This window comes from Podarcis tiliguerta, assembly GCF_965153285.1.
Source record: "Podarcis tiliguerta genome assembly, chromosome: 2".
In the NCBI taxonomy this organism is placed as follows: Eukaryota; Metazoa; Chordata; class Lepidosauria; order Squamata; family Lacertidae; genus Podarcis; species Podarcis tiliguerta.
The window spans coordinates 40,046,508-40,073,472 of NC_139535.1; the positions used below are offsets into that span (position 1 = coordinate 40,046,508).

Genomic DNA, 26,965 nt, shown 5'->3' on the forward strand with positions numbered 1-26,965 from the left:
TATTACCCAAATCCTCAGCTCCCTAACTGCAGAATATAAATGTGCCGTTATTCATGCGCCTTCCACAATGTATTTCCCAGCCACAAGTCATGGGTGCTGTTAAAGCCTAGTGAGTATGAATCACTTCGCTGCTATAATTGATGTGTTTATGTTATTTATCTGCTCAGCTGCCTTCCATGATTAATAGCATGCAGGCGTGCCCGGACGGCTCCAAATGTTGTATTATTATATGGCTGTCATATTTCATACAGATGGATCTTCCTGACGATGAGCCTGATCGATTAAGCAACAGAATGTTGCGCTATGACCCAGGCCAAGACAAATGGACAGAGTGCCCGCCAATGAAGTACTCGAAATATCGCTTCAGCACAGCTGTAGTCAACAATGAGATTTATGTCCTGGGTAAGAGCAAACAGATTTTTAACAGATAGGGCGGCCACTTTTTATTTTCCCCAGCAATTTGCTTCTGCCAAGTGAAAGATTTCACCCCTTTCTCTCCGTATTGTAGGTTAAAGAAAAGGCACTGGGACAAGAGGAAAGTACCCTTGAGGTCATAGGTAAGGAACTTGTAGCTCTCCAGATGCTTTAGGACTCCCGCTCACACCATCCCCTTCAGCATGGCTGAGGATTATTTGAGTTGGAGTTCAGTAACATCTGGAGGGCCACAGGTTTGACACCCAGGCCCAAAGGGGTGATAATATAAAGCCATTCTAAAAGGGGCCCCGGGTATCAGTGAGCTAGGAATGGCCCACCTTTCTTTCTGGCAATCAAACAAATATGTATAGGAGCACTAGCAAAAGAAGAACAGCTCTCTCCATGTGCATTTGTCCTCCTTATTAATTTTGGGTACTCTCCTTTCGCATATTTTTGAAGGGATCACTAATAGGCATTTTAAGGCAAGCACGGTGTAATTCTCCCTTCAAGCATCTTGGGGAACAAACAAGGGATTTTTGTTGACACGTGATGACACAGTTTTATTCACAAAGAAGGAAAAGGAATGGAAGAGAATGGGAATAGATGAAGAACCTTATGCCCCCATGGGGCCTGAGCATGTTTCTTTTCATTGTCACTCTAAATCCATAACTCTAAATCCAGGGGGGGGGGCTGGATTTAGTCCCTTTTGCTTCCCCTCCCTGCTGAATACCTGATCAACATGATTTCTGCTAAGGTCCTAACTACTTGTTATAATCAAATAGAAGCCCAACATGCCTCTTTCACAGGAAAAACCACCTGGGGAGTGAGTGATTGGGAGCAGAGAATTAATGTGTGCAAGGGGAAAAAAGGCTGCGCCTATTCTCCTTGCTGTTTCTGCTTTTCCTGGGAGCAAAGGGCCATAGGGCTAACTTATGCACATTTCCATTTAACATATAGTTTAGACCTAAAAGGGCTCTGCATGTACATCCTCATTGCTATATGCGTGCATCCTTCAGCAAAGGTGTCATAATTCGGACCACATGGGGCAGAATAAGATTTAGTCAATGATAAAGGGTTCATGACTCATACTAGGATGGATGCATAAGCTTTTCATTTCAAATATAGAGATCTCTCCCAAAACCGAAGTTCATGAAGCATTTGTGCTCAACCTTCAGTTTTGGATTGAATCAACACAAACTCTTTTCCACACGATCTGTTGCTGATATTCTCTCAAGAAGGAGATTCAGTCTGCAACACATCCTGTCAATTGTCAGTCTGTGCTCAATTTCCTGGCTTTCTCACACAAAATCAGATGTGGGTTTTTTCCCTCAGCACCACTGCAAACTGCCAAAAAGAAATTGCAGTGGCTTTATTCCAGATTTACACTTCCTAGTAGTATAACAATTTTGGAATGATTTTCAACAGTTTAGGTTGAAAACTGTCAGGTAGTCATAGAAGATTCAAGTTCTTTTAACTGCATATTTACCCCAGGCTTGGGGTGTATGTCCAACCCAACTTTTTCTATTTTAAAAGGGTGAGCAAAGAGTGTTATGGCTAAACCAATCTTTACAACAGGGATGGAAAACCCATTGCCCTCCAAATGTTGTTGAACTCCAGCTCCCATTAGCCCTGGCCAGCATGGCAAATACTCAGGGGTGACAAGAGTTGTAGTCTAGCAACTTCTGGAGGGCCACAGGTTGTCCCTCCTTATCTAGTTACAGGCAGAATGTCATTGTTATTACTTTTGCATTGTGATTCCAGATAACATCATGCAAATATGGCATGCAATTGGGGTCTGGTGGGAGTACATTCAATGATGAGGAACACCTAGATTTACTGCAAGGTGATGTGTGTTATGAATCTTTGCTTTAAAGGCAATACCGAAGGTGTCCTACCTGGACAGAGAGAAAGGCAGATTATAACATTGCAACGTGCAAGTTGAAAGTGTTCTTGTGGTGCAATCTTAAGCATGTTTGGTGAAAGTCATCCAATAGATTTCAGTGGGGCTTCCTTCCAGACAGGTTTACATAGCATCGCAGCCTCATTCTGGCTAGCTCAGCTCTTGATCATTCCTATGACAGCAATGACAGAATGAGAATTGCAAGAGCTGGAGGTGACAGGCCAAAGAATGGTGGCTGCCGTGAGAACAGAAAACTCACACAGCTTGCTAGTCTGGGAGCCATGATTCCTCGAGACATTAATTGCTTCACAAGTGTCAAACAGCTGTGTTCAGAAAAGGATTCACAATGGTTCCCCCCACCACCACCCTCCAAAGAGGAACTGTTAGGATTGTGACAGGCAGGAGCTTTCTGTACTGCTGCTTTGGCAGTTTAGTCCTAAACTGCAAGTGTGGTTAGCCATGCCAACAGGGCTGAGCCAGGAAGACACTTTTGCTGCCTCCACTTTGGCCACCAGAAACAGAAAAATCTTACAAGGGCGTCTTCCTCTTGCTGATGGCAAACATAAAACACTAATACATTCCATATTAATTTACTGTCCTTTCATAACACAATCAGCTGCCTGAGGTAGACACCTCACTTTGCGTACAGGTAGGGCTGGCCCTGCAGAGCAAGAAAAGGAGGGACCATGTTTCAAGGGCATGTTTCAACGCCCTCCCATCAGATGTCAAAGAGATAAACAACTACCTGACATTTAGAAGACATCTGAAGGCAGCCCTGTTCAGGGAAGTTTTTAATGTGTGACATTTTAATGTATTTTTAATCTTTGTTGGAAGCCGCCTAGACTGGCTGGTGAAGCCCAGCCAGATGGGCGGGGTACAAATAATAAATGATGATGATGTTAATCAAACATCAGAATCTATTTATTTTTAGAAGATATATATCAATATCCCACCCTGCCTGCCACTATGGTAATGGAGCTCAGATTGGTTTGCAGCAACTTTAAAATTACACAGAAATGGATACAGCAATAAAAGCATCCTAAAACAAGGGGTTAAACCACTAAAACTTCTCAGTCCAGCAGGTCAATCGCCTTCCAGAGTAAAAATGTATTTGGCCCCATCTGCCGTATACATTTAAGGCCCTGCTGTATGACTTCAAGGCTTCCCCAAAAGAATCCTGGGAGCTGTAGTTTGTTGAGGGTGCTGAGAGTTGTTAGGAAACAATTTCCAGAGTTCCCAGCAAGAGGGATTGTTTAACCATTCTGAAAATTGTAGCTCCGGTTTCCAGAGCGATGTAACAAGAAATCCCTCTTCCCAGAGAACTCTGTGAATTATATCTCTGTGAGGGGAGCAGAGCTCTCCTGACAATTCTCAGCACCCTTAACAAACTAGAGTTCCCAAGATTCCCATTGGGGTGATATTGCTTAAAGATCATAGTGCGGGTGGGGCCTTGGCTGGTGGAAGGCCTAGAGACAGGGCCAAGGGGATCTTCCGAGATTAGGAGTGCCATCATCTAGTACTGGCTTTTATACCGCTTTTTAACCTTATTTCCCATTGCTGTTACCCTGTGCGAAAATATTATTAGTAGGCCTTCCGTTACCTATTTTATTTGTATACCACTTGGCGTGCTTTTTGATCGGTTTATAAATCTTCTGAATAATAAATAAATTGAGCATTTTACAAAACTACCCCTGGATTAAAATCATGTCAAAGTGATAGCTGCGGCTAAGTGGCTGGCACCATAGGAATGTCGCTCTGTGAATTTCAATTTATCTCAGGGGTACATTTCCTCCCAAAGCAAATGTATAGCCAGAAGAAACCATGCCCAGCTTTCATGTTTTTAATGTGATTGGCAGGCCTTCAATGATCTACGTGGGACTCGTTCAGTGTTCCCAACGCTGCACATGCGGCTCCTTACAACCTTAGTCTGAGGTTTCTGACTTCGGCTACTCAGGCATATAAAATGCTGAAATAGATGGACACAAATCTGATCCAAGATGACAGTCCCCTTACATTCCGATGAGAATGAAGCTCAGGTTGCTTGGGCATCTGATAGCATTATTAACTGGGAACCTGTGCTGTGTCTTTGATCAGATTTCCTGTCTTGATGCATTGGTTAAAATTCCTCAAGACTCCCTTACTACTTAAATGCCACACAGTCTTTTGAAGGAAATGAAGAGCATTTCCTGAGGTTCCAAACCCTTTATTCTTTTCCCAGTATTTGACTGATCTTAGCTCTTTCTCTCCATATTTTCCCAGGAACATAACTATATTTGTTCAGAAGCCCAAGAAAGAGTAGTATTGTGTTCCTAATGACAGAGCCAATTGAATTCAGCCACTTTTTGGAAGAAAACCAGATGGGGGAAGGCACTGTTTGAGGTCATGCATTTTAATCTCTCACATTAAAAAAAGAGAGAGAGAGGCAAAAAAAAAAAAAAAATCCCTCACAGCTGAGTCTGTGAAAACTCATTACTAGCAACGGGCAAATTAGAAAAAAAGCCTTGCCAAGGGCACAAACTTAAAAACACTCCCAGAAGAATGACAGTCTGTGAAATATAAGTCACCAGCAAGGGCTACAGCCTTACCATTAGGGGTGTTCGCACTGCATTGTTTGCCTGTTATGTAATCCCTGATTTTTTTTATAAATAAGAACATACAGAAGGAATTAAAGGAGAAATCCTATTAGAAAAGGCTTGGAAATCAAAGAATCTTTGTTTATCCTCCTCAGTCTGGAATTCCACCTCATTAAAATCCCGTTTTCCCCGGGGCTCTTGCTGAGAGCTTCTTTTTAAAGTTTTAAGCAGTTAAGTGAGGTTCAATTAAATTCTGAATATCTCCATCATAAAATACTTATTTGAAACGGCACCCAGGGATCTCTCCAGAAAGGAAAGTTAGAATAGGCAGGAAGCTGCATTGCTCTAGTTAAGCAGGTTTGGTTTGAATAAATTACACTATTTCTAAAGTAAACACATTACTGTATTTATTTTAGGAGTTTCTTAGAGTGATAGCGAATCAGCTCAGTTCTGGTCTGTGTGTTTGACAGTGAAGTGAGTTATTTAGCAAGAGCTGACTGTGAAACAGTAAAAGCTGTGAACAACTTCGACCCTCCATTTAACACACACACACACACTCCTGGGAACTGTAGTTTGTTCAGGATGCTGTGAATTGTAGCTCTGTGCAGGGTAAACTACCATTCCTAGGATTTGGGTGGGATGTGCTTTAAATGTGTGGTGTTTATACAGCCTCCGTCCAGTTTCTGGAAACAAATTATGGGAAGTATTTAGGCGGGCTTCTGTTTGCTTTACCTAGCCCAGTTTCTCCCTCCTGTCTTGCTGCCAAGCTCGCTAAACCAATTGTGCGGCTTAGCACACACTTATCCTCTGATCCCAACCACATTTACTTTGGAGCAAGTCCTATTGATGTTGGTGGGATTTACTTCCAGATAAGCATAGACGGCAGCCTTTCTGGCCCAAGGGGCAACCGTAACAAATTGAAATGCTTTCCCATTTCAGTCTTAGAAGAGCTTGCCAGGTCTATCTTTATTGCTCCTTTATTTCTTCATGAACCAGTTATGCAGAGCTGGTTTACAGAGAATGAGAGAGCAATGTATGGGCTCAGGCTCTCAGCTTGACTGCTGGGACTAGTGAAGAGAAATGTTACAAGAGAGATTACAGCTATTAAACCCATTGTGTATTCCAAAGATCAATTTAACAGTGAATTATTTGGAGAGAAAGAGAGAGAGAGAAAAAGATTAGTTTCTCTCCCTTGCTCACAAACTGCGCTCAGTTGCAGGAGTATCCCCCCTTTTCTTCTTCCATTAAAGAGGCAGCACTAGTTGTAAAGCACTATTAAAAAAAAAAAATAACACCAGCAACTCACTGATTGCAATTAATGAGCTTAATGAGGTCAGAGTTACTATAGTCTCCGTTTGACATGGAATTCAAGGTGCCGTTTTTTGGAAAAGGTAGGGAATGAACAAAAGGTCAAACGTTTCAAAAGAAATGTTTCTGCTCATGTCACCTTGTTGAGGCAAGACATTGGGCTGGAGAAATCGAAGGTTGTTTGTTTGTTTGTTTGTTTGTTTACACATTTCTATCCCACTTCCCCTAGAAGCAGTTCAGGGTGGTGCATTGTGGGCCATGCACTGTTCTGTGGGTTGCTTTTGCCTCTAGTCTATTCATTTTAAAAAGTAGACAATTCTGAAGATGCTGGTAGGAGTAGAAACCTGACTCTCTAGCCAACCACGCAACCTCTCCTGTTTCTGCCAGGTGTACCACACAGACTCCCAACACCTGTGCCACTTCTAGCACCTTTGCTGCAAGCTGGCCAGCCTTGCAGTTCAGGGCTGAAACGCTGAGGATAATATCCTTTCTCTGACACCACATTGTGTTTTTACATCCAAAGCTTGCTTGATAATCCCAGCTTCTTAATGGCTGTGTCTTCCTTCCCATTTATAAATGTGTTTTATAAACACAGATTTGTTAAAATTTAAAATCCATTAAACTCATTGCTTGCAGAGCGAAAACGCTTTTTGATTGCAGAGCTATCCAAGCGTGATATAGAAAGCTCGGAAGCATTAATGGCTTTGATAACACAAAGATGTCTCTGCTGGTTTGCTGTAGTTATGCTGTGACATATGAACTGTTTCCCAGATAAAACAAATAATGTTCTTTCTTCACATTGAAGGAGGAGGGGAAAGTGTATTTATGGCACTAGAGAACACTGTTTGGATGAAAATTCTGCCCCCTTTTACATGATAAAAAGACAAGCCCAGACACATTGGGTGGGATTAAGTTTTACTCAGAGTAACCCCATTGAAATTCATGGACCTAACTTGGGGCTCATCTACACTTCCGTTCCCCTGAGAAAACCCACTGTTTATTGCTGAATTGGAGCAAACAGCAATCAAGTTTTCTGCGGATTGTCGTTTGTTCTGATTTGTTACTCAAGAGTGGGTTTTCCAGGGGAAAGCAGAGGGGCACAGACAAAACCGCTTGGATTTCTGCCTATAAAGCACAGGCCAAGCGGAAGTGTAGACGAGCCCTGAGTCTAAGACATAGCTGAATATCACCCATAGTGAAATATTTCAGATATTCAGGCGGCATACACACCATACATTTAAAACAATGGCTCCCCCCAATGAATCGTGAAAACTGTAGTTTGTTCAGAATGCTGGGAATTGTAGCTCTGTGGAAGGTCAACTACAGTTCCCAGGATTGGGGGGGGGGGCGAGTTGTGCACTTCAAATATATGGTGGGTACCTAGGAAGCCTTTTTCTGACCTAAACGTTTTCCAGCTGCATAGAGATTTTCATGCAGAAGCCATCCCCTGCACACATTCTCCAGGTGGCAGAGCTGCAAGAGAAACTGTGTTCTTGAGCTACAATTCCCAGAGTTCCTGGGAGGAGGAATGGACTGTTAAGCCACTCTAGGAATTGCAGCTCTGTGAGGGGAATGTGGGAGTCTCTAAACAACGCTCAGCACTTTTAACAAGCTACATTTCCCAGGATTCTTTGGGAAAAGCCATGACTGTTTAAAGTGCTGTGATACTACTTTAAATCATGCAAAAGTCAGCGACAAATCACATGTTCCAGTAGAAGACGGGGGCGTTTCTGATCACTGTTGATCCATAGGTCTAATGCACTATCAAAATGGGTAGATGTGGGAAATGAACTGCACTGCTAGCTCAAAAACAACAACAGCCCTTTGATGACATACTTTCTTATTTTGGGGACTGTCCTGTTTTTACTGTCACTCCTGGGAGACGCACCAGGAAATGTCATGGGCAGAGCATATCCACATAGGTGTGTACTGTGTGCCTCTGTTTCTTCCGGCACTTTTGCTGAAGATACGCACATGATTGCTCAGATCCTAGCATTACTTCATCCCTATCTACAATGCTCAGTTCAAAGGGTATGTGAGACACTTCTTTCATTATTTCCTGTTTACCTGCAGCATTTTTTAACTGCAGTTTGCCATGCAGAAATCCAACATAAAATCGAAAATGTAAATCATCATAAAACAGTCAGTTAAAATAATAGAAAGAGCATTCCATGGAAGAAGGTGACTGCATGCCATCACTCTCCCCACAAAAGGCCTGGAGAAAGAGGTGTGCCTGCACCCATAGATGAAAAACCAACCATGTTGGTGCGAGATTCACCTCAGACAAGGGGCCACCACAGCAAAGACCGTCTCTCACGCACCACTGCCCTTGAACTTTATTTGGTGGCAGTATTGCACCGGAACAATTGCATTCCACTGTTCCCTATCTTGGATTCTGCACAACAGCACTCTGAACAGCCCTAAGAATCACAACCAAATTTTCGGATGGAAAGAATATTTTGTTTTCCCAGTTTTAAAATATTGCATGTTACATGCTGCTGCTGGTGGGAATACTAATTCAGATAACAGCAACATTCCTTTGAGGAAATACATTTGGATCTGCCACAATAAATTGTTATCAACTGATTGCCTAGGGAAACCCTTATTTGTGTAAACTCAAAAATCCTTTTTTGCATAAACACAACCCAAGAGAAACATCAACACAGGAGAAAAGGAACATTGAAAAATTAATAATAATCTTGATGCACAGCTGCTAAGTGGGACTCTTCCCTTTTTTTTAATTTATAATGATACCACCATCTCATTAAAAAATCAGATCAGTGCAGACCCTCCAAGTGTCCCTATTTTCCAGTGACATCCCTGATTTAGAGAAGCTGTCCTGGTTTCTAATTTTATCCTGAAATATCCCACTTTTCCTTAGGACGTCCCTATTTTCATCGGAGAAATGTTGGAGGGTATGGAATTATCTGACCCCCTGAGCTTTCTGAAGGCAATCCTATGTAGGGATTTTTTTAAAAAAATGTTTCATGTTTTACTATATTTTTACTTATGTTGGAAGCCGCCCAGAGTGGCTGGGGCAACCCAGTAAGATATGTGGGGCATAAATAGTAAAATTATCATTATGGAATGGGACGTCCCTGTTTTCATCAGAGAAATGTTGGAGGGTATGGCAGCGTACAACTAAATGTATACAATAAAGCACTGCTAAAATAAATCACTGGCTAATCGAAAGAGTTTTAAGCAGCTACTTAAATAGGTCTGTTGGCATAACAAGGTCTTCAAGAGATGCCTGAAAGTCAAAGGTGAGGATGCCTGGCGAATCTCAGCTGGAAGAATGTCCCACAGCATGGGACCAGCGACACTAAAGGCCCAACTTCTAGTTGAAGCCAGTTGGGCCTCTCTAACACATAGGACACCTAGGCACGCTTCTCCAGATGATCATAACTAGTCACAATCATATATCTTTTAGTGTTGCCCTTCAGCACCAGCAATGCAGGGAGGACTTTTGGGGTGAAGAGAGTCCTACAGTCAGCACAGCTGCCCTTCATTGCAGGCAGAAAACAGGTTCCCTCCAAAATCAACAAGGAGCCTTGTGCCACCTTAAAGACTGGCACATATCATTCCAGCATAGATTTTCAAGTCTGTGAAAGCTTGTGCTACAATAAAAAAAAAATGTGTTAGTCTTTAAGGTACCGCATGACGCTTGGTTGATTTTGCTGCAACAGACAAGCATGGCTGCCCCTCTGGAAAAAATGCTCCATCCAGGGTTCTTTGTTATAGTGCAGTGATGATCATATCTCTTATTAGGATTTAGGCTGGAGTTGTTGGCTTCCATAGCAACAGAACGAAACCTAAAGGGAACAAAAGCTTGCCTTGGTCTTTTCATGGAGCATTCACCTGTTTTATCTGCTGGTTCTAGAAGTCTTTGAGAAGCTTCAAGCTATCACTTAGGAATGCACAGAAAACTGTAGTGAGGGCTAGGTGTCTTCTACTAGGAATTGGATTCATTTAAAAGAACCTTACAAGGGCACTCACCGCTTACTGTACATTTGTGAAGCCATTGAAAACATTGATGTGGCCTGGTTTCTCTGCCCCATCCCAATTATTTTATATCTGTCAGGCATATAACCGGGGAGAGGAAATGTGCCTGGAATGAAACTACAATCTGAGTCCTCTGTTGTGGTATATCTGGGTCACACAGGAAACAAGCAGGTATTCTGGAATCAGAAGGCCTTTCCCATAGGAGCATACCCGTAAGGCAAATGCAAGTTGAGCGCCAAACTATTCATCAGGGTGTCTTTAAATTTATTTATTTTGAACTGCATCCCCCTCCCAAATATTTTCCAAGCCCCCAACATAATTGAAATTGGTTTCTTTCCAAGTAGTTACCATCATTTTCTGATGAGGAGGTGTCCAATCTCCCTCCCTGGGCTTACGCACGCAGCAGTACATAATGACTTTGAATGCCCTGTCAAAGCTGGCTTTTTACTATTAAGAGAACTGCACGCATTCTGTTCCAGTTCAACATAAATCCCCTGCTTTGTTTCAGAACTGCAGTGCTGCAAAATTATTATCTTTTGATTGCAATTTTCATTTTGAAATAACAGTGACAGAGGGAGTACCTGCAATGAAGGACCTTTTGAAAATGCTGTTTGGAGTAAATGAAGGAAAGAACCTTGAGGATAGTTCCCTTGACTTGTCACTCACAGCCCTGACTGCACATCAGAACATTTTGTGAAGATGCTCCCAGGCTGTCACTATTTTCAGGTGGGATTCACTCACATCCAAGCAAATTAAGGCCGCACAATTCAAGCTGATTTAAAACTCTTGCAAAACTAACTACTTTCTCCAAAAGATCAGACTTTTTGCAATAAGTCTACTCACCTCTCTTGGTGCGGCAGTGTTGCTGGACAGAAGAAGCTTCACTGGGGCCCCGACGGTGGAATTCAAACGGCAGTGCCCTTCCTGATAGGCGGAGGAGGCATATACCCCCACTGCCTATCAGGAGCTGGATCTTAGCTTGCACCCTGCATTGGCTAATGGGGATGCAGGCTGAGACGTGGGTGGAGCCAGGGGAAGGAGCCAATGGAGCTAACGGTGGGCTTCCCTCGGATCCGCCCCCTGCACATTTAAGCATCCCACACCTGGGGCACAGCCTGTTTGTTCCTGCGCTGGGTTTTCACCCCATCTCACCCACCCACGGTTTACGCTGATAGGCAATGACTTTGCTGTGGCTACAGTGGTCGCTGTTCTTTATAGGGCCGGGTAGGAATTTTCCCACTGGGCTAATTGGCACTGACCTGGTGGCTTTGCCTACCTCATAGCAATTTGTAACAACTGGTTGAGCATTGGCGCAATCCCTTGTTTTGGATGGAGGCGTGGTTGCAGTCCCCGCCTGCCCCTCCAAACGCAGGGGTATCCCGTTAAAGGGATCTGGGGGAAGTGGTCATGTCCATGTGCCCGGGCGGGGGCAGGGCCAAAGGCCCTCCCCCAGATGGTGGTCCCTGCGGGGGTCACCCTATTTGATATAAATCTTTGGAATCCCCGCCTGGACTGACGATGCGTCACTTCTGGCAGGCGGGCCAGAAGTATTTAGATTGCCCCATGCCCAAGCCAAACCTCTTTCATCTGTATTAAATAAAGTTGTGGCCTGTTTTGACCCAAAACCCCAGTCTGATTGGTCTCTTACTTATATGGGTTGGGTTATGGGAAGTCCGACCTGCAAGGAAAGTGGTGGGGAAATGGACTGCAAAGTGTTGGATACTTGCTTGATGCAATGTTGGGCTTGTCCACAACAGAGCTTACTGTGGGTTTGTGGCCCCTTGCAAGATCATGAGGACTGTGCCCTGCGGATGGGAAGTGGGGAAGGCAGCAAACAGGTGGAAAAAATGGACACAACAACACTCTGGAATTGAAAATGGCCACCACGTTATTGATTACAGATGTAGGTAGGCATTGGCTTACACACTGGGTATGTAGCCTGACTCAGCCTCCTGCCTGAAGTTGTTGATATGGGTTGTGCATGGGTTGCCTCAAGATGCAGATCAACTAAGCTGGCCCCACCCCCGGCCACCATTGGACGTTCTTTGGCCCGTCCACTCCCTATTTGGGCTTCAGGACAGAATCTTCCACCCAGACCCCTTTACTGGGGTACACTGAAAATTGCAAGGGGATAATCCACCTTCTCACACACCCATTCTGGGAATAGACCAAGGATACAAGGCAATGTCTTATCCACCACATGAGCCGGCCCCCACTTGGGGGGCTCACCACCAAACCCACCTACAACTCCACCAACTCCACAGGCCCCAGCACACATCTAGCAACCAACTTGCATTGTCGGCAGGTGATAAGTGCACGCCATCCAGATGATACAAGTCCTTCTTGACAAATGCAATGCCTGGGGGCCGTATGACTCTACCACCCAGGCGCTCCACACTGCTTTGCTCACCTTCCACAGGGCATGATTGATATGTGTAGGCTCCCTTGAGCCACGCCATTGCTGTTGTTGCAGGAAATGCCCTTGGTCTGCCCCATGCCAATCTCCCTCAGATTTGCAGCCTCATCACAGCCATGTTGCTGCATCAAGATCTGCCGCCGACTGTGCTGCTGACACTCTGTGCAACTGGCCAAAATACTACAGTGCCGAACCCTTGTAAATTCAGGTTTACATGCCACAAAAAAATAATCCAATAAGCTGGGTGGGGGAGGCTTTCCACTTGTCCTGTGCTTTCCAGGCACAGGTCTGAGTGGTTTTCTGTTTGCCCCACTGCTTTCCTGGAGAAAACACACTCTTTACTGCTGAATTGGAGCAAACGTTAATCCGTGGGAAACCCGACTGACGTTTGCTCCAATTCAGCGCCATAGGGCAGGTTTCCTCCGGGGGTGGGGATCTGCAGGAAAGTGAAAGTGTGGATGAGCCCTCAGTTAACCTGTCTGTAAAAGGCGAACAAAGCTGACAAAGTATTGCCAATTACTGTGACAACAGGATTACTGTGAAGACATGAGTTCAGAACTGCGAATGACGCTGCACCTATCAATCCGTGCCATCGTAAGGACAATAATACAAATTGAGTCAGGATACCGACAAGGAGGAACAGAATGCCCGGCAGGCTGTTCCTCCTCCCCCAAACAGCTTCATCCTAGTGAGGGACTGAGAGATGCTTTTAAAATGTGAATTTAATTACCAAGGTTATGCCCAGCTAAAGAGGATGTGAGGGGCTTAGCCTGAAGCGTACATGGAAATGGCCAAAGCCAGCTGTAAGAAAGATGCTGTTAAGGAGCTTTTCTTCTTTATCTGCCTAATTTACCAGCTGACCAGACAAGGGCACTATTTAAATCAGAGAGGTGGCATGTACTTGCCACTCTGAGACTACGAACAAAATGCAAGGCATTAAAAAAGCTTGTTCCTCAAAGCCATTTGTATTTATTTATTTATTATATCCACCACCACCCCTTTCTTCCTTCAGGGAGCATGGGATGGTTCTTTTACCTGCCTTTCTGATTTTATCCTCACAACTGGAATGGAGCAAGCAGGATGCATTGCTCTGTTGACCAAGAAAAGGCAGAAGGCCTGGCTCCTAGTATTTATAACAGCTCCTGGCCTTGTACACCTCTGTTTCTTTTGATGCTCAAAAGAGGACTCTGAGGTTGAAACAGTCTGTGACAGCTCACCAGCCAAATCCCCTGTTGCTTAAGGTTTTCCAAGACCAAGCAAAGCAAATGAGCAAGTCACATCTAGGGATTCTACTAAAGATGTTTGGAAACCGTATCTTCAAAATTGTACATTTTGCTATTTCAAGCCCCACATATTTACATTTCATGAATGTGTAAGGTTGTGGTTTTTTAAACTGCCCATCTTATTCGGAAAGCATCCCAAGAGCCTCAAAATTCAGTGCACATTAATAAAGTTCTTAGATGCAGTTACAAAAGCAGAGAATGTTAAGAAGCCCAGTGGGCAGAGAAGTTCCCAATTGTTGTTGGGTACAATTTCAATATGCTTCAGCAAGCAAATATGCATAAACAAATAGGTACTTTACCTCATAAGCAGATAGCACTGGAAACTGTGACAAGAGATATTGCAGCCTGGAGCTATAAATGGAAAGTATTGTATCTGCTCTAACTGGCTTTGAATCAAGTCCTAAGACCACCATATGCTGCTGAACCACTTAATTATATAATGAACCTGTTTTAAATGGGAAATCTCCAAATGATCATACTGCGAGTAGAAAAAAAGACTGCGTATGTCATAGGGAAATCCTTCATTTTATTGCCTCCTGAAGTGAATCCTCATTTTCTCCAGTAAGTGAAGAAGCAGTAACTCAGTAGAGTTTAGATAATTTGCTCACCAAATCTTCAACACAACCAATTCTTTCACTATTTAGGGTTGATACAGAAAGCATCTGTTTTCTTCTCACCCAAAATGTGGGTTCTGCTAATGCAGGAACAGATTTGAGAGCCTGTTGAAAATCTGGCCCTCCTGTGGCAATCTGAGAACACAGCTGTCGTTTTATGTTTAAAACTGGTCACTCCACCTTTCCTAAATAATAAACCTTTGGCGTGGAAATAGAATCAATGCACATTATATGGTGCTGCATTCAGCAGTGTGGATGCAGAAGTTTATGGGTCATGCTAGCACATTCATCTCTGCAATTTAACAATTACAGATTTCCCACCTAAAACTGCTCGGTGGGGTGGGGGAGATTGTAAGCAGCCCTACTGAAGCCAACAGGACTGCTCCAAAATAAGTTCAGTTGTATTCCATGAAGGTCATTCTTATTGTGTGCTAGCATTGCCGAGATTTTGAGAAGAGGGCTATGCTGAATGTCCTGGTGGCATCTCTCTCCTCCCACCCGCAAAACAAATGGTGGAACAGAGTTGAAATAAGTGTGTGCCGCGTGTGAGCAATCTAACTGTTGAAGGATAAGAAAATACATGTTCTGTATATGATGGCTTACCTCCTGCTGGGTCAAAATTGAGGAGGACATCTCTGGAATCAGCCACGGGCATTCAGAAAGAGTGGACCTCTAAAGGTTTGAATGGATCTGTTTCTGTGCTTGTGAGATGTGCCAAGCACCTAGGAGAATCTGAATGCACTGTGGGACACTTTGCTCTGAACCACAGCAACACTGATGCTCCAGAGTGTACTGTTAGCAGCATACAAATGGAGGATGCCTCTGGGATGCTGCAAATCTGTCCTAGCCAATCAACGCTGAGCTCAGACCTCTCAATTTACTGGTAATTGGTAGAGTTTTTTTCGTTCAACAGGAGAATTATAATAAGCATGCTTATTAGGGCTTTGCAAATTGTTGTAGCGGTGACATAAAATTATATTGTTATGTAGGCGTTTGTGTGGTGTTTTCAAAGCATATACCTTTCACTCTAGCAGGCAATTCATTCTTATGATACCTGAGAATGGAGAATCATTTGTTCTGTGCCTCCATCATATCACTTTTGTCAGGGGAGGGGCCCATAGCTCAACAGCAGAGCGATACACACAAGAGGCCACAGTGGCAGAGCTTGCACACAGAGGGTAACAGGTTCATTTCCTGGCATCTCCAGTTAAAATAATGCCAGGTATTAGAGTTAGGAAATACCACTGCCTGAAAGCCAAACTAGATGAGATATAACAACATAAGAAAGGGCTTGGTGGATCAGACCAAAGGCCTATCTAGTTGAGTGTTCTGGCCAATCAGCAGCCCACAAGCAAGACGTGAGCACAATAGGCATGGGGGTTAACTGTTTGTTCCCCACTGCAGTCTGATTCACGGACAGGGGGAGCATAATTATTATAGTGGTACCTCAGGTTACATACGCTTCAGGTTACATACGCTTCAGGTTACAGACTCTGATAACCCAGAAATAGTACCTTAGGTTAAGTACTTTGCTTTAGGATGAGAACAAAAATCGTGCTCCAGCGGTGCGGCAGCAGCAGGAGGCCCCATTAGCTAAAGTGGTGCTTCAGGTTAAGAACCGTTTCAGCTTAAGTACGGACCTCCGGAACGAATTAAGTACTTAACCTGAGGTCCCACTGTAGTTGCATTGGAAGGAAAGCTCCCATTTGCAATCTAGCTGGAATGAGTGCATTCTTACGCTCCCTGAGCACTTTAGGCTGTGTGGATTCAAGTAGCAAACCATGTGAAGGAAGAGACTATCAAACGTCAAGGTTATTTATGCCTCCACATGTGCAGGGCAATCCTGTGGATATTTATTGGAAGTAAGCCCCATTATATTCAGTGGAACTTACTCCCAGGCAATTGTGCAGAGGATTGATCCCAACTCATACGATTAGTTAAAAGTTTTGCTGTTGACTTTTGTGGGGAAAATATTTATTCCAACGTACGTACGTGCACATTTGCAGTGCTCAGCTAGCAATATAATTTATTGTGCATTCCTTATTGGGTAATATGCTAGCATCTTTTAAACATGGCCTCCATCCAAAGGCTGAAAATAGTTACACATTCAGATACAGACTTCCTCCGCCCAATCATCCAAGGCCAAATAGTGCTTTAATACCAGACTCGTCACTCAGCCAGATACCCCTCATTTAAAATTAATGTGCTTTTGTGCAAACATCCAGTTTCAGATATGTTAACATTTCATTCTGTGTTAAGTAAACACTGCATGCCTCTTGGTACATGAAGTGAGCTTTTAGCCCCAACAGCAAATACATGCAAGCTTTGATTGCTTATGTACCACATTCAGAAGCCTGTGTGTGCTTCAGGGCAGCTTCGGTACCAGCAAGCTGACCCATTCTCTTCAACAGAACTAGCAGTTCTAGGTATGATTTCCTTTAAGCCCACTGAGCTCTCTCATCCATTGGTTTGGATGTGAGGCGTTCCATGTGTGCATCAGAGCTCTGACCCTACAAAGAAATACTGGCCCCTTAATGTGTGCTTGTGATCATAGGTATGGCAAGTCACCCACATCTATTTAATGCAAGATCCTGGGGATCTGCTTCTGAGGACATTCAGAAACCTCTGAGCCATTCCTAGAACCTTGACCTACACAAGTCACAGCACTTCACAGATGAAGGTAAACTTCCCATTATGGTTTTAAAGAAGGGAAGGAGTGGTAGAAAAGCACCTGTGATCTAAATACAGAGGAAGCAATGCAGCATGCAACTAACGGTGTGTTCACATGACCGCCACATGACCGTGGAGTGAATCTCTCATCTCACCCTGTGCATTTCCAGGTCTTTGCTCATAGCTGTTCACATCAGCACAACTTAATTAGTGTCAGATTCATTTCTATTTATGTACATACCAGGGGCACCGAGGGGACAGTTATGTCTTTACCCTATGTAAAGGTTTTCGTATCTTAGCTAGAGATGAATTGGAAATGGCTTAAGGACTTGAATCAGTGTGAAGCTTGTTTAAAATAATAATGCATCGAACAGTAGTACTTTACAACATAACAGAGGATATATAAAATATTCTGAATAATGTTGTGTGAACACAGAATAAAAACCCAGCCCTGGGAACACACTGAGGGATGAATTATTTTGATTATTTAATTTCTATACTGCTTAATATATTAAAATATTTCTAAAATCGAAGCAACAACAGACAACTTGAACCAAATATTACACAGTTACATATAAAAATATTATATTTATACAAAGTTACTTATATATATAAATCAATATCAATTCATTTTCCTTCTGACGTACCCTCCCTCTCAGCCTCTGAGTTCTCACCCAGGGTCCAAGCAAACTTTTAGCTCACCCACAAAAGTCTCACAATAGAAGTTCCTGGAAACAGGGGACATCACCCTAGTCTCTCACTCTAGACTTGCTTTTCATGCTCAGGCCCAAGGTGGACAGGACTTCCTCAGGCTGTATCCTACTCAGCTGGACTCCCCACACCCAGTTCCGGGTACAGCAAATTTGTTGAATTTCCCAGGGGGTCCAGAGGATGGGGAAAGGGTTCCACTCCATTTACATCTCTTTCTCCACCCTCTGTCCTCTCCTCCTTCTCCATTGCACAGTAAACGGGAGAGTGAACACAGCCTAAGTTGTGTTGGCTTCAATTGGACTAAAAATGCTTAACTTTTGAGCATCTTGCCCATTATGAACGATGCACCATTTGAGCTGGCCATTTATAACTTGGGCACAACCACTGCAGCCACATCCTAGTAAAATATATTGGCCTGTTCAAAATGTACTTCTTGCCACATCTGGCTTTGATAAAGAGTTGTGGGAATTCTCTTTCAAAGAGGCAGTGAATTCATGTTTTGTTTAATTAAGAGGTATCTGAATAGGGGCATTTCCACTTGATCCATTTGTGTGTGTGCTCGCACAGAAAGTCTGCATTTCTTTCTTATCTGTTGCACACAGTCCACATTCTTCCTTCAGGGGTCAGTTCACTTCTGCTGTGGGGATATCATATTTTCCCAGCACTCAAACTAAAATATTTTGTATCTTGGAAAACGAGACGGTTCTCCCCAGATACTACATTCCTTGCTTTGGTTGCGGCAATGAGGAATGTGGTTCTGCCAGTACAATAGACAAATTTATTATTCAGTGTGTGTGTGTGTGTTTCCCTTAATGATGGTGTGTCCAGCCATAATTTTGAAAAAGGAAGGGGCAAAGAGCAGCAAGCTATACCACACCACCTTGTGACCATTTCTTTATTCATTCATATATTCACTTGTCCATCCTTAATTCTTTAGAAGGTGTGTGCAGTGCTTTGCCTCTCTTGCTATGGAATGCACATCCAGCCTGGTTTTTTTAAGGGGTGAGCAACAGTTTAAGTTTCTCCAGCACACCAAAACCATTTAGTCCTCTCTTCTCCTATTTATATGCACATAGGACAGAATAAGGAGTGTGGAGTCCTCCAGGTGTTGATGGATGGACAATTTTTAAAATAATATTTTTGACATACAAGTTTTCCCATATACCAGACTTGCACAAAACAACAGATTAAAAACGTGTGTGTCTGTGTCTGTGTGTCTGTGTATGCTACTCTCAGCCATATCAGCAGCCACAAAGGAGCACCTCACCAAGCAAGTATGGGGTGTGTTCATAGAAGACACTCAGCAAAATGCACATATTAAAAACACACACATACCATGCAATGCAGTACATCCACAGTTGGGTAACATGCAATTTTATATTGGATGTGCCCCCCCCCCAGCACTCATTATCCATAGATCAGGAAAATATGAATTAAATGTATGGGGAGTGTACGCTACCACTTGGATGAGGATAATGTTGTGTTGATGACGTGTAAGACATGCACATATCATATCAATCAAATCAACTTTAAACAGCCTTGTGTACACAGCTGCTATGAAGAGCCATTAGTGGCAATGCATTCCGCCATGTTTTCTGCTATCATTAATGTATGTCTCTGTCTGTTTGTCTTTCTCTGTCTACAGGTGGGATTGGCTGTCTTGGTCGAGACAGAGGACAGTCACGGCAATGTCTTGATGCAGTGGAGATCTATAACCCTGAAAGGAATTTTTGGAGAGATGGTCCTCCCATGCCCTATCCTCTTCTCTCCTTGAGAACGAACTCTACCTCTGCTGGTGCCGTGGAACGGAAGCTCTATGTCTGTGGCGGATTTCGTGGAGCAGGTACTGGATAAATCCAAAGAGAATGTGGCTGTTTTTGTAATATGCACTAGGAGCCACCAAGGCATCTGAATACAGATTCCATCATCCTAAGAGATACAAGTTGCATCCTGACCAGCTTTTATAGTCCCTTTATTCTTCTGATACATGAACAAACTGAGCATCATGTCGTCTGTTCCCTTGGAACCAAACTTGAAGGGTGTTTTTATTTTCCCAAGTTTTTCAACCCTCTGTATGTTGCCCATGTCCTGACTGGTGTTTGTTGTGGTGCTCATCTCGCTTTATTGGCTGAGGAAGCCGGCGTACAGCTTCTGGGTCATGTGGTGAACCAGAACAGCACACGGAGACACCGTTTACCTTCCTGCTACCTATTTATCTACTTGCACTTTTGACGTGCTTTCAAACTGCTAGGTTGGCAAGAGCAGGGACCAAGCAATGGGAGCTTACCCCGTCACGGGGATTTGAACTGCTGACCTTCTGATCGGCAAGTCCTAGGCTCTCTGGTTTAACCCACAGCGCCACCCGCGTCCCAGCTTTCTCCTAGTGCCTCTTAAATGAGACCCCATCCTGTAGTTTATATTATTCCACCTGATGTGGCCTTGAGAACATGGCTCCGCAGCCATTCATCATGTATGTAGGGCTGGCCCTAGCTAGCATTAGGCTGGGTAAGCCTTATACAGCTGATTTTGGGTTTCATGAAAGGGCAGCAGATTGATAGATATTTAATTTAATATGGGCTGTATCCAATTAAGTAATTGGATGAGGGCAAGAACTTCCTCTACTTGTTTACCTGCTGAATGCAACAAAATCTGCTTTGGAGGGTTAGGGGGAATTCAGAACTGAATTTTTTTTTGGGGGGGATGCACAGGGAGATGTGTGTTCTATACAGCTTTACTGGAGTAGTGGGGGCCATTTGCTGTTAACATCCCAGGCCTGTGCAGTGAGCAATGGTGTGAACCTGCCCTCACTTCGTGTTTACACCAGAATGTTGAAAAAATCTGAATGCTTGCCTGCCCTTCAGCTTCTATATGTGGATCTTCACAGCTGTCAAAACTAAAAACAGCAATGCCCTTGGCCAGACTTCCCCTCTAGTGTGCAATATGTACTGATCCCCATCCTTGATACCGCGCATGACTGTTTCTTTGTTTTCATATATTCATGGAGCTTACAGGAGAATAAGCACTAAGGAAGCACAGAACAGGATTATCTTATCATTACTATTAAAGTCCCAAGAGAGATATCATGTTCCCCAAATAGTGAGAATAATACTGTCCTACTTGTGTAAAATCTGGTCCCTGTCCCACAAGGCCAGCCTCACTCACACACACAACCAGCACGCTAAGCATGGAATTTTCACTGTCATAGTAGCAGCTATTGAACCAATCAGCATCCTTCGCTTCCTAACTCATCAGCATACTTGGATACGGTTGGTTAAAAATATTTTGTCGGGCGGCTTCAGGCATGCAGTCTTCTCATACTGTGGCTGTTCGGTTTTCTTTCTCTGCCCACGCCCCGCCTGCCAAATACACCTAGGTCTTAAGTACATCAAACATGTATTCCCACCTGACACAGCTGCTGTTGCCACAGTTCCTTTCACAAGGAAAACGCCGGCAGACAGATACATTATCCAGCACTAATGAATGTCAAGTCAGGTTAATTACTTCCCAGATTCTCTGCTTAGGAACACCACAAAACATGCATCCATCTTTTATGTGACAGTAGTTCCAGCTGGGCTAGGTTTGAGTTGTTATCTCACTTCATTTTAAAGCTCTGTGTTCTGGATTCTATTCAAAACTAACCCTTCTTCCCACTGCCATTCTTAAAAAAATAAAATAAAAAGACAGACATATTCATGCATTCTCAAGAGGCCTGGAACTGTACAGCTCAGAACACTGGTGATGATGGTAATAATAAATAGCTGTATTTCTGTGGTAAATCTTGTGGGGCCCTCCAGGCATACTTTTTATTGTGCGTTCAGGATGATTTGTGCTCATGGTGGTATCAAGGTAGTTACGCACAATGCTGGTTTCCCTTGCAACAGTTTTGGGGTATACCTACTGTTTTGTTTCCAGTCAGAGCATGTCCCATAGTTTTCTCCTTAAATTGTGTCACTTTGAGTACAACATGTATTCAAAGTGTGTGTGTCTTTTCTCCCACTTTCGCTGTGCTATAGTGCAAGAGTACCTTGACAGAGGGCAACCATGCGGGACATTGAGGGAGCATTGCAGAACAACTAATGTTGTGTGGACAGTTCAGTATAAGTGCACAATTGTTTCATCAATAAAACACCAGAGTGAAGGGGCCCTGCACTTGTGATAGTGCAGCCTATAGCACTCACTGGCTGAGCTGGTGTGTAGCACTTAACAGTTTGCAATCCAGCTTCTGTGACCTTGGCCAGGACGTAGTTAAATGTCACACGGAAAAGTTTGGATGGGCTCAAAATCTCACAAAGGAGCAAGTTAAGGATTATGAAGAGATCCTGTGACATAGGACAGGGATTAGCAGACTTCAGATTTGTGGGTTCTACTTCATTATTTTTAACTGAAATCTCAAGTTCTGCCACCTGGAGTTGGGTGCAAAAGATATACACATGCTAAGAATGAAAGGACTCTGAGCCCAGCAATTGTGTGTTCAGTGGTGTGTGTCTGCAGGTGGATTTCACATACTGATTTGCCCTAGCCTGCCTATTCTTTGCGGGCTTCTATTCATCTTTTATTTTCATTCAGATCTGAAAAACAAAAAGCTGAAACTTAGTAGGTGAAAAAATTCTGAGTACTGATGGCATGCATCAAGTAAATGAAGCAATTAGATTCAGCATGACTAACTGACTTATCATCATACAGTTTCTGAATAAGGCCTTTTGTACGTCAGAACTGCCATGATAAACACCCTGTCAAAAATGCCATCATGATGGGAATTGGAGCCCTATCCTGATCTAGAGAAAGGCAGGACTGGCACTGGAAGGGAAAAGGGAGGTGTTTTTCACAGAAACGTTTGCCACGACAAAAGAAGGGCTAATGACAAACCTCAAATCTCATCATCACAAAAAACTGACTTTGCACGCTGAACTGCTCAAGTTTCTTGCTTTGGAGAGTTCTTGGAATAGTCCCTTCTCCCCTGTTATTTAGATGTGGGACAGCTTTCCTCCACCCCTGTGCCCTTTAAGGGATGGCAGAATGTAGCCCAAAGTTGGAGGCTGGGGGAACAGCATGTAAACAAGATCCTGAACTACGGCTGGAGGTTCTAAGTGCATGAACTCACAAAACTCAGTATGTGTTTGTACTGCAATGTGAACAAAATGCGACCAGAGCCCGACAGCTGCTTTCAAGACTGTGCATTTATCCGAAATGTCTGTAAAATAATTGTTTATATTACAATATTATTATTTGAGAATCCCAAGTGGTGCTCAGGCCAGTGGATGTCAATACTGGCCGCAGATCAGCACACAGCTACATGCCCTCAAGTCTCATTGTTTACAAAGTTTGCATAAATAGTGAGCTGGGCTGAAGAGGCAGCTATGGCGTCCATTTGACACTGAGATGGAGTCTGTTCAGAGAACTGTAGAGACTGCAGGCAGCTATGATTTTTCATGCTTGATTTGCTGCTTAATATTGGCCCATCCTTGCTATTAGTAATTGCTGTCTTCCCATTATTCTATACGACATTAAGCATTAAGAGAGTTCATTATAAGTAGCTTGAAAACTCTGCTTGAAATCCCTTTTCCAACCTGCTCTGACATCAGCCAGGAATCTGCACTCTTTCTTCCATTAATGCAGTAAAACAGTTATTTGCTTATTAACTGGGCTGATTCTGCTAATATGCATCTAATGATAACATTAAGGCAGGGAGGAATCAATCTTTTTGTTCTGGTGATTCTGCCCGCTCAGCTCCTTTCCACCTCTACCTCTCCAATTATATCCTAGTGTCGCAAATAGTGATGTCCTCCAGTTGTCAGCAATATTAAATCCAGCAGTGGGAGGTTCAGCAAGGCAATTTTGCTTTAGAATCTCTATGTCAATTACAGTTTATAGCTTTGCTTGCCCCAAGAGGCTATTGTCTTTAAATGAATACTCAGGAATATGCAGTGGACAAGAGCTGCCTTGTGTTTTCCAAGTGGGTTGACTGCTAAGCCATTGCCCGTACATTACTGATTTCAAGAGAGTTGTTGCAGACTGGTAGCACAATGCTTCTATTACAGCTCTTTCATTCTCAAGCTAAACCTCCAGGCCTCCAGGGGCTGACAGCTGTGGCCTGTGTTTGCCTGACACAATTGTCACATTTCAAAGGGCTGGTTTTGACCTTAAAGCCTTAAATGACTCAGGACCACAACCCCTCAAGGATGGCCTCTCCCCATATGAACCAACCTGGACCCTGTGAGCATTCTCTGAGGGCCTTCTTTGTGCGCTTCTTCCATGAGAGGTCTAGAGGGCGGCAACACAAGAACGGGCCTTTTCTGCAGTGGCTCCCCATTTTGTGGCATGTTCTCCCTAGGGAGACTTGCCTGGCTCCTTCATTACATATCTTTAGGTGCCAGGCAAAGACATTTCTCTATAACCAGGGCTGATTAAATATTCTACAGCCTTTTAAATGTATGGGAGGGGGTCATTGGTTTGTTTTTGTTTTATTAGTTATTTTGTGTTCTCATTTTGTTTGTTTTTTTGTGTTGTGAGCTGTTCCATGATCTTCAGGTGAAGGGCAAAATACAAATGTAATAAATAATAAATAGTAATAACTAATATTATAAGTAATATTTACAAAATCTTCTCTTTTATGTTCTTTTGTAACCGAATGCCTACCATTTGCTCCCAAATGGAAATATAAAGAGATGGCTGTAAGCAATGGGGTTAAAACCTGCCTCTTGCCCTTGGTGTTGTGTGGTCTGACTTCCACTAAGAGGAGACCCCTGGGTCCCTGCAATGTGTCCCCCCCCCCACTTACCCAGCTTATTGGCAGATATTTTGTTAGTTTGAAATGATTGTGCATTAAGCAATCAATTTTATTCTATGCTATTCCATCAATATGGCCCTTGATGTGGTTTAAAATAACAAGTCAGCAATATCAGCATTATAAAAACAATTATAGAGAAACAGTATGAGAAAGAAAAACACCAGCAATATCGGGGCTGCAACGACACATTGTTTACACAGATGGCTCAACTTAAAAACTAGATGGGAAAGTGAGTTTTTGCTATAGGCCTAAATTGGGTGGGCTTTGCAGGCTTCAACTGGACAGTGAATGGTTTGAGTGCCACCACTGAAAAGGTCCTGTCTCTGGTGGGAAACAACTCCAACTCTGATGGCAGTAGTACCCAAAGCAAAGTCTTTCCATTTGATTTATACTCATAGAGTTGGGAAAGGGAGGACACTCCCCAAAACCAGTTGTCACAGGATTGGAGTTACATAATCCGCAGGGTAGCTCCAAACCAAGAATGTGCTGCAGTGTGCATGACTCCCAAGCCAGAGTAATATAGCGCTATTGGGGCTGCAGACATGCCTTCTTTGCATGTGGGACACACAGGTCTAGGTTGCCTCCAGAGACTGTCACTATTTTTTGAGAGGGATTCAACTGCATACTAGAAATGTAGGTTCACACAACAAAAGTGGATTAAAGGCTCTGATGCAACAAATCAACTTAAAAAACACACATTTTGCAGTTAGAAAAGTGATGGGAAAATGCACTAAAAAGTCTGGAATCATGATCAGCTGATGGGATGATGTATAACCTCCCTGCAAACAAATCAGAACAAATGCTCAGCAAAGAGCAGATATTGTACAACCTTCGCTCAGGCTTTGTGCAAGTAAATTGGGATGAACACTCAATAAACAGTTTGTTTGGAGAAGTCCCTAAACCACACACTCCTACCACACAGGGCCTTGTAACCCCTGCCAACATTTTGGTTCTATGATGCATGATAGAATCCCCATTATCTCATGAATCCCCATTGCCACTTCTAAGCTATTCAGTTTTTCAGTCTGTCGGACAGGCACATTTGCCCAATATTTTTACCAGGCACAAGAGGCTGTAACACAGGACTCTTTAAAACAAAATTATTGGAGATGTTATATAATAAAGAAGACAGAAAAGGTCTGGGAATTCCAAATATAGTTTGGTACTGTCAAGCGATAAAATGAGCTTTAATAAAGGACTGGTTTTCTCCAGATAATATAGAAGTAGAGTCATTACTTGGGAAGGCATAATTGTCAAAGTTAAAGCAACGGTATGCCCAGGACTTTCCCCATTAACTTCATTTTTCTATAATGAATTCATAAACCCTGATTCTGGTCTAATAGGAGTTTTTAAAGATTGGTAAATCACAGGGTTAGATGTTATTAATATATTATTGACTGGACAAAATATTGCCTATGAGAAAATCACAAAAATAATGGGAGGAACAAGACACCCAGCGTTTCAGTTCTTTCAGATTAGGGGAGCAATAACTTTTATACTTACAAAATATGGAACACTAATAAAATAAAGTAAACATGAAAGGGGCCATAGGTAAATTCTACTATATGATTTGAGATACAGAACAAACGGTAATTTTATGAGAAAATGAGAAAGGGATGTTAGATCTGAAATAAGAACAGATGAATGGAAATGGTTATGGAGTCATATTCTATGTAGGCTGGTACCAGCAGATTTAAGGGGAAATAATTTCAAAATCCTGTATCAATAGTATGTTACACCATACAAGCTGAATTTAATATATCAAACAGGACTGGATAATTGTTGGAGATGTGGGGTAAGAAGAGCAGGTTTTATGGATATATTTTGATAGTGCCTTATCATCCTTTTTTGTTTTGTTTTGTTTGTTTTTTGGGAATATAGTTATAATACCATCATAGAAATGGGTGATCATTATACACTTCTTGAGCCTAAAATAGTGCTTTTAAGGTTTTGTGGAAGTGACAGTACATTTATTAACAGCTTTAAAAATAATGCAAGCAAAGAACTGGGAAAACAGCAATGTACCATCCTTATTAGATTGGACTGAGAAAATATGATCTCCTGTAACAATGATCAAATTAAATTGCTTTAACAGAACACATATAAATCAGCCAGATAGATTTATGGGGAAATGGGCTATGTTCTTTCTGTTTTTGAATAGTAAATATCAAGACAATGCATAACCATATGATGCTTTTAATCTACTGCAATCATATAAACATTACTCATTATTATTTCTGTGTTGTACAATAAGACAAGCATATGGGAGAGAGCGGGAGGACGGAAG

At 42.8% G+C, this 26,965-nt stretch overlaps 2 protein-coding genes across 9 annotated transcripts in view; one reads left to right on the forward strand and one right to left on the reverse strand.

Moving 5' to 3' along the window:
- The window catches only part of MGLL (monoglyceride lipase), a 150,443-nt gene that overhangs the window by 116,141 nt on the left and 7,337 nt on the right, over positions 1 to 26,965 (reverse strand). The gene's annotated exons all lie outside the window — the stretch shown is intronic.
- The window catches only part of KBTBD12 (kelch repeat and BTB domain containing 12), a 51,064-nt gene that overhangs the window by 14,709 nt on the left and 9,390 nt on the right, over positions 1 to 26,965 (forward strand). The window contains exons 4-6 of one of the 8 annotated variants that reach the window (XR_014506132.1): positions 252 to 557; positions 669 to 3,387; positions 3,690 to 10,493. Coding sequence is in view for 2 of the 8 variants with exons in the window: in XM_083418512.1 (XP_083274638.1) it covers positions 252 to 402; positions 19,537 to 19,734 (349 nt within the window). In the remaining 6 variants the exon portion in view is untranslated. Of the gene's footprint in view, positions 1 to 251; positions 10,494 to 10,763; positions 11,823 to 19,536; positions 19,735 to 26,965 lie in introns of those variants that run through there. The other 7 variants (XR_014506133.1, XR_014506128.1, XR_014506129.1 and 4 more) reach the window with 7 other exon arrangements.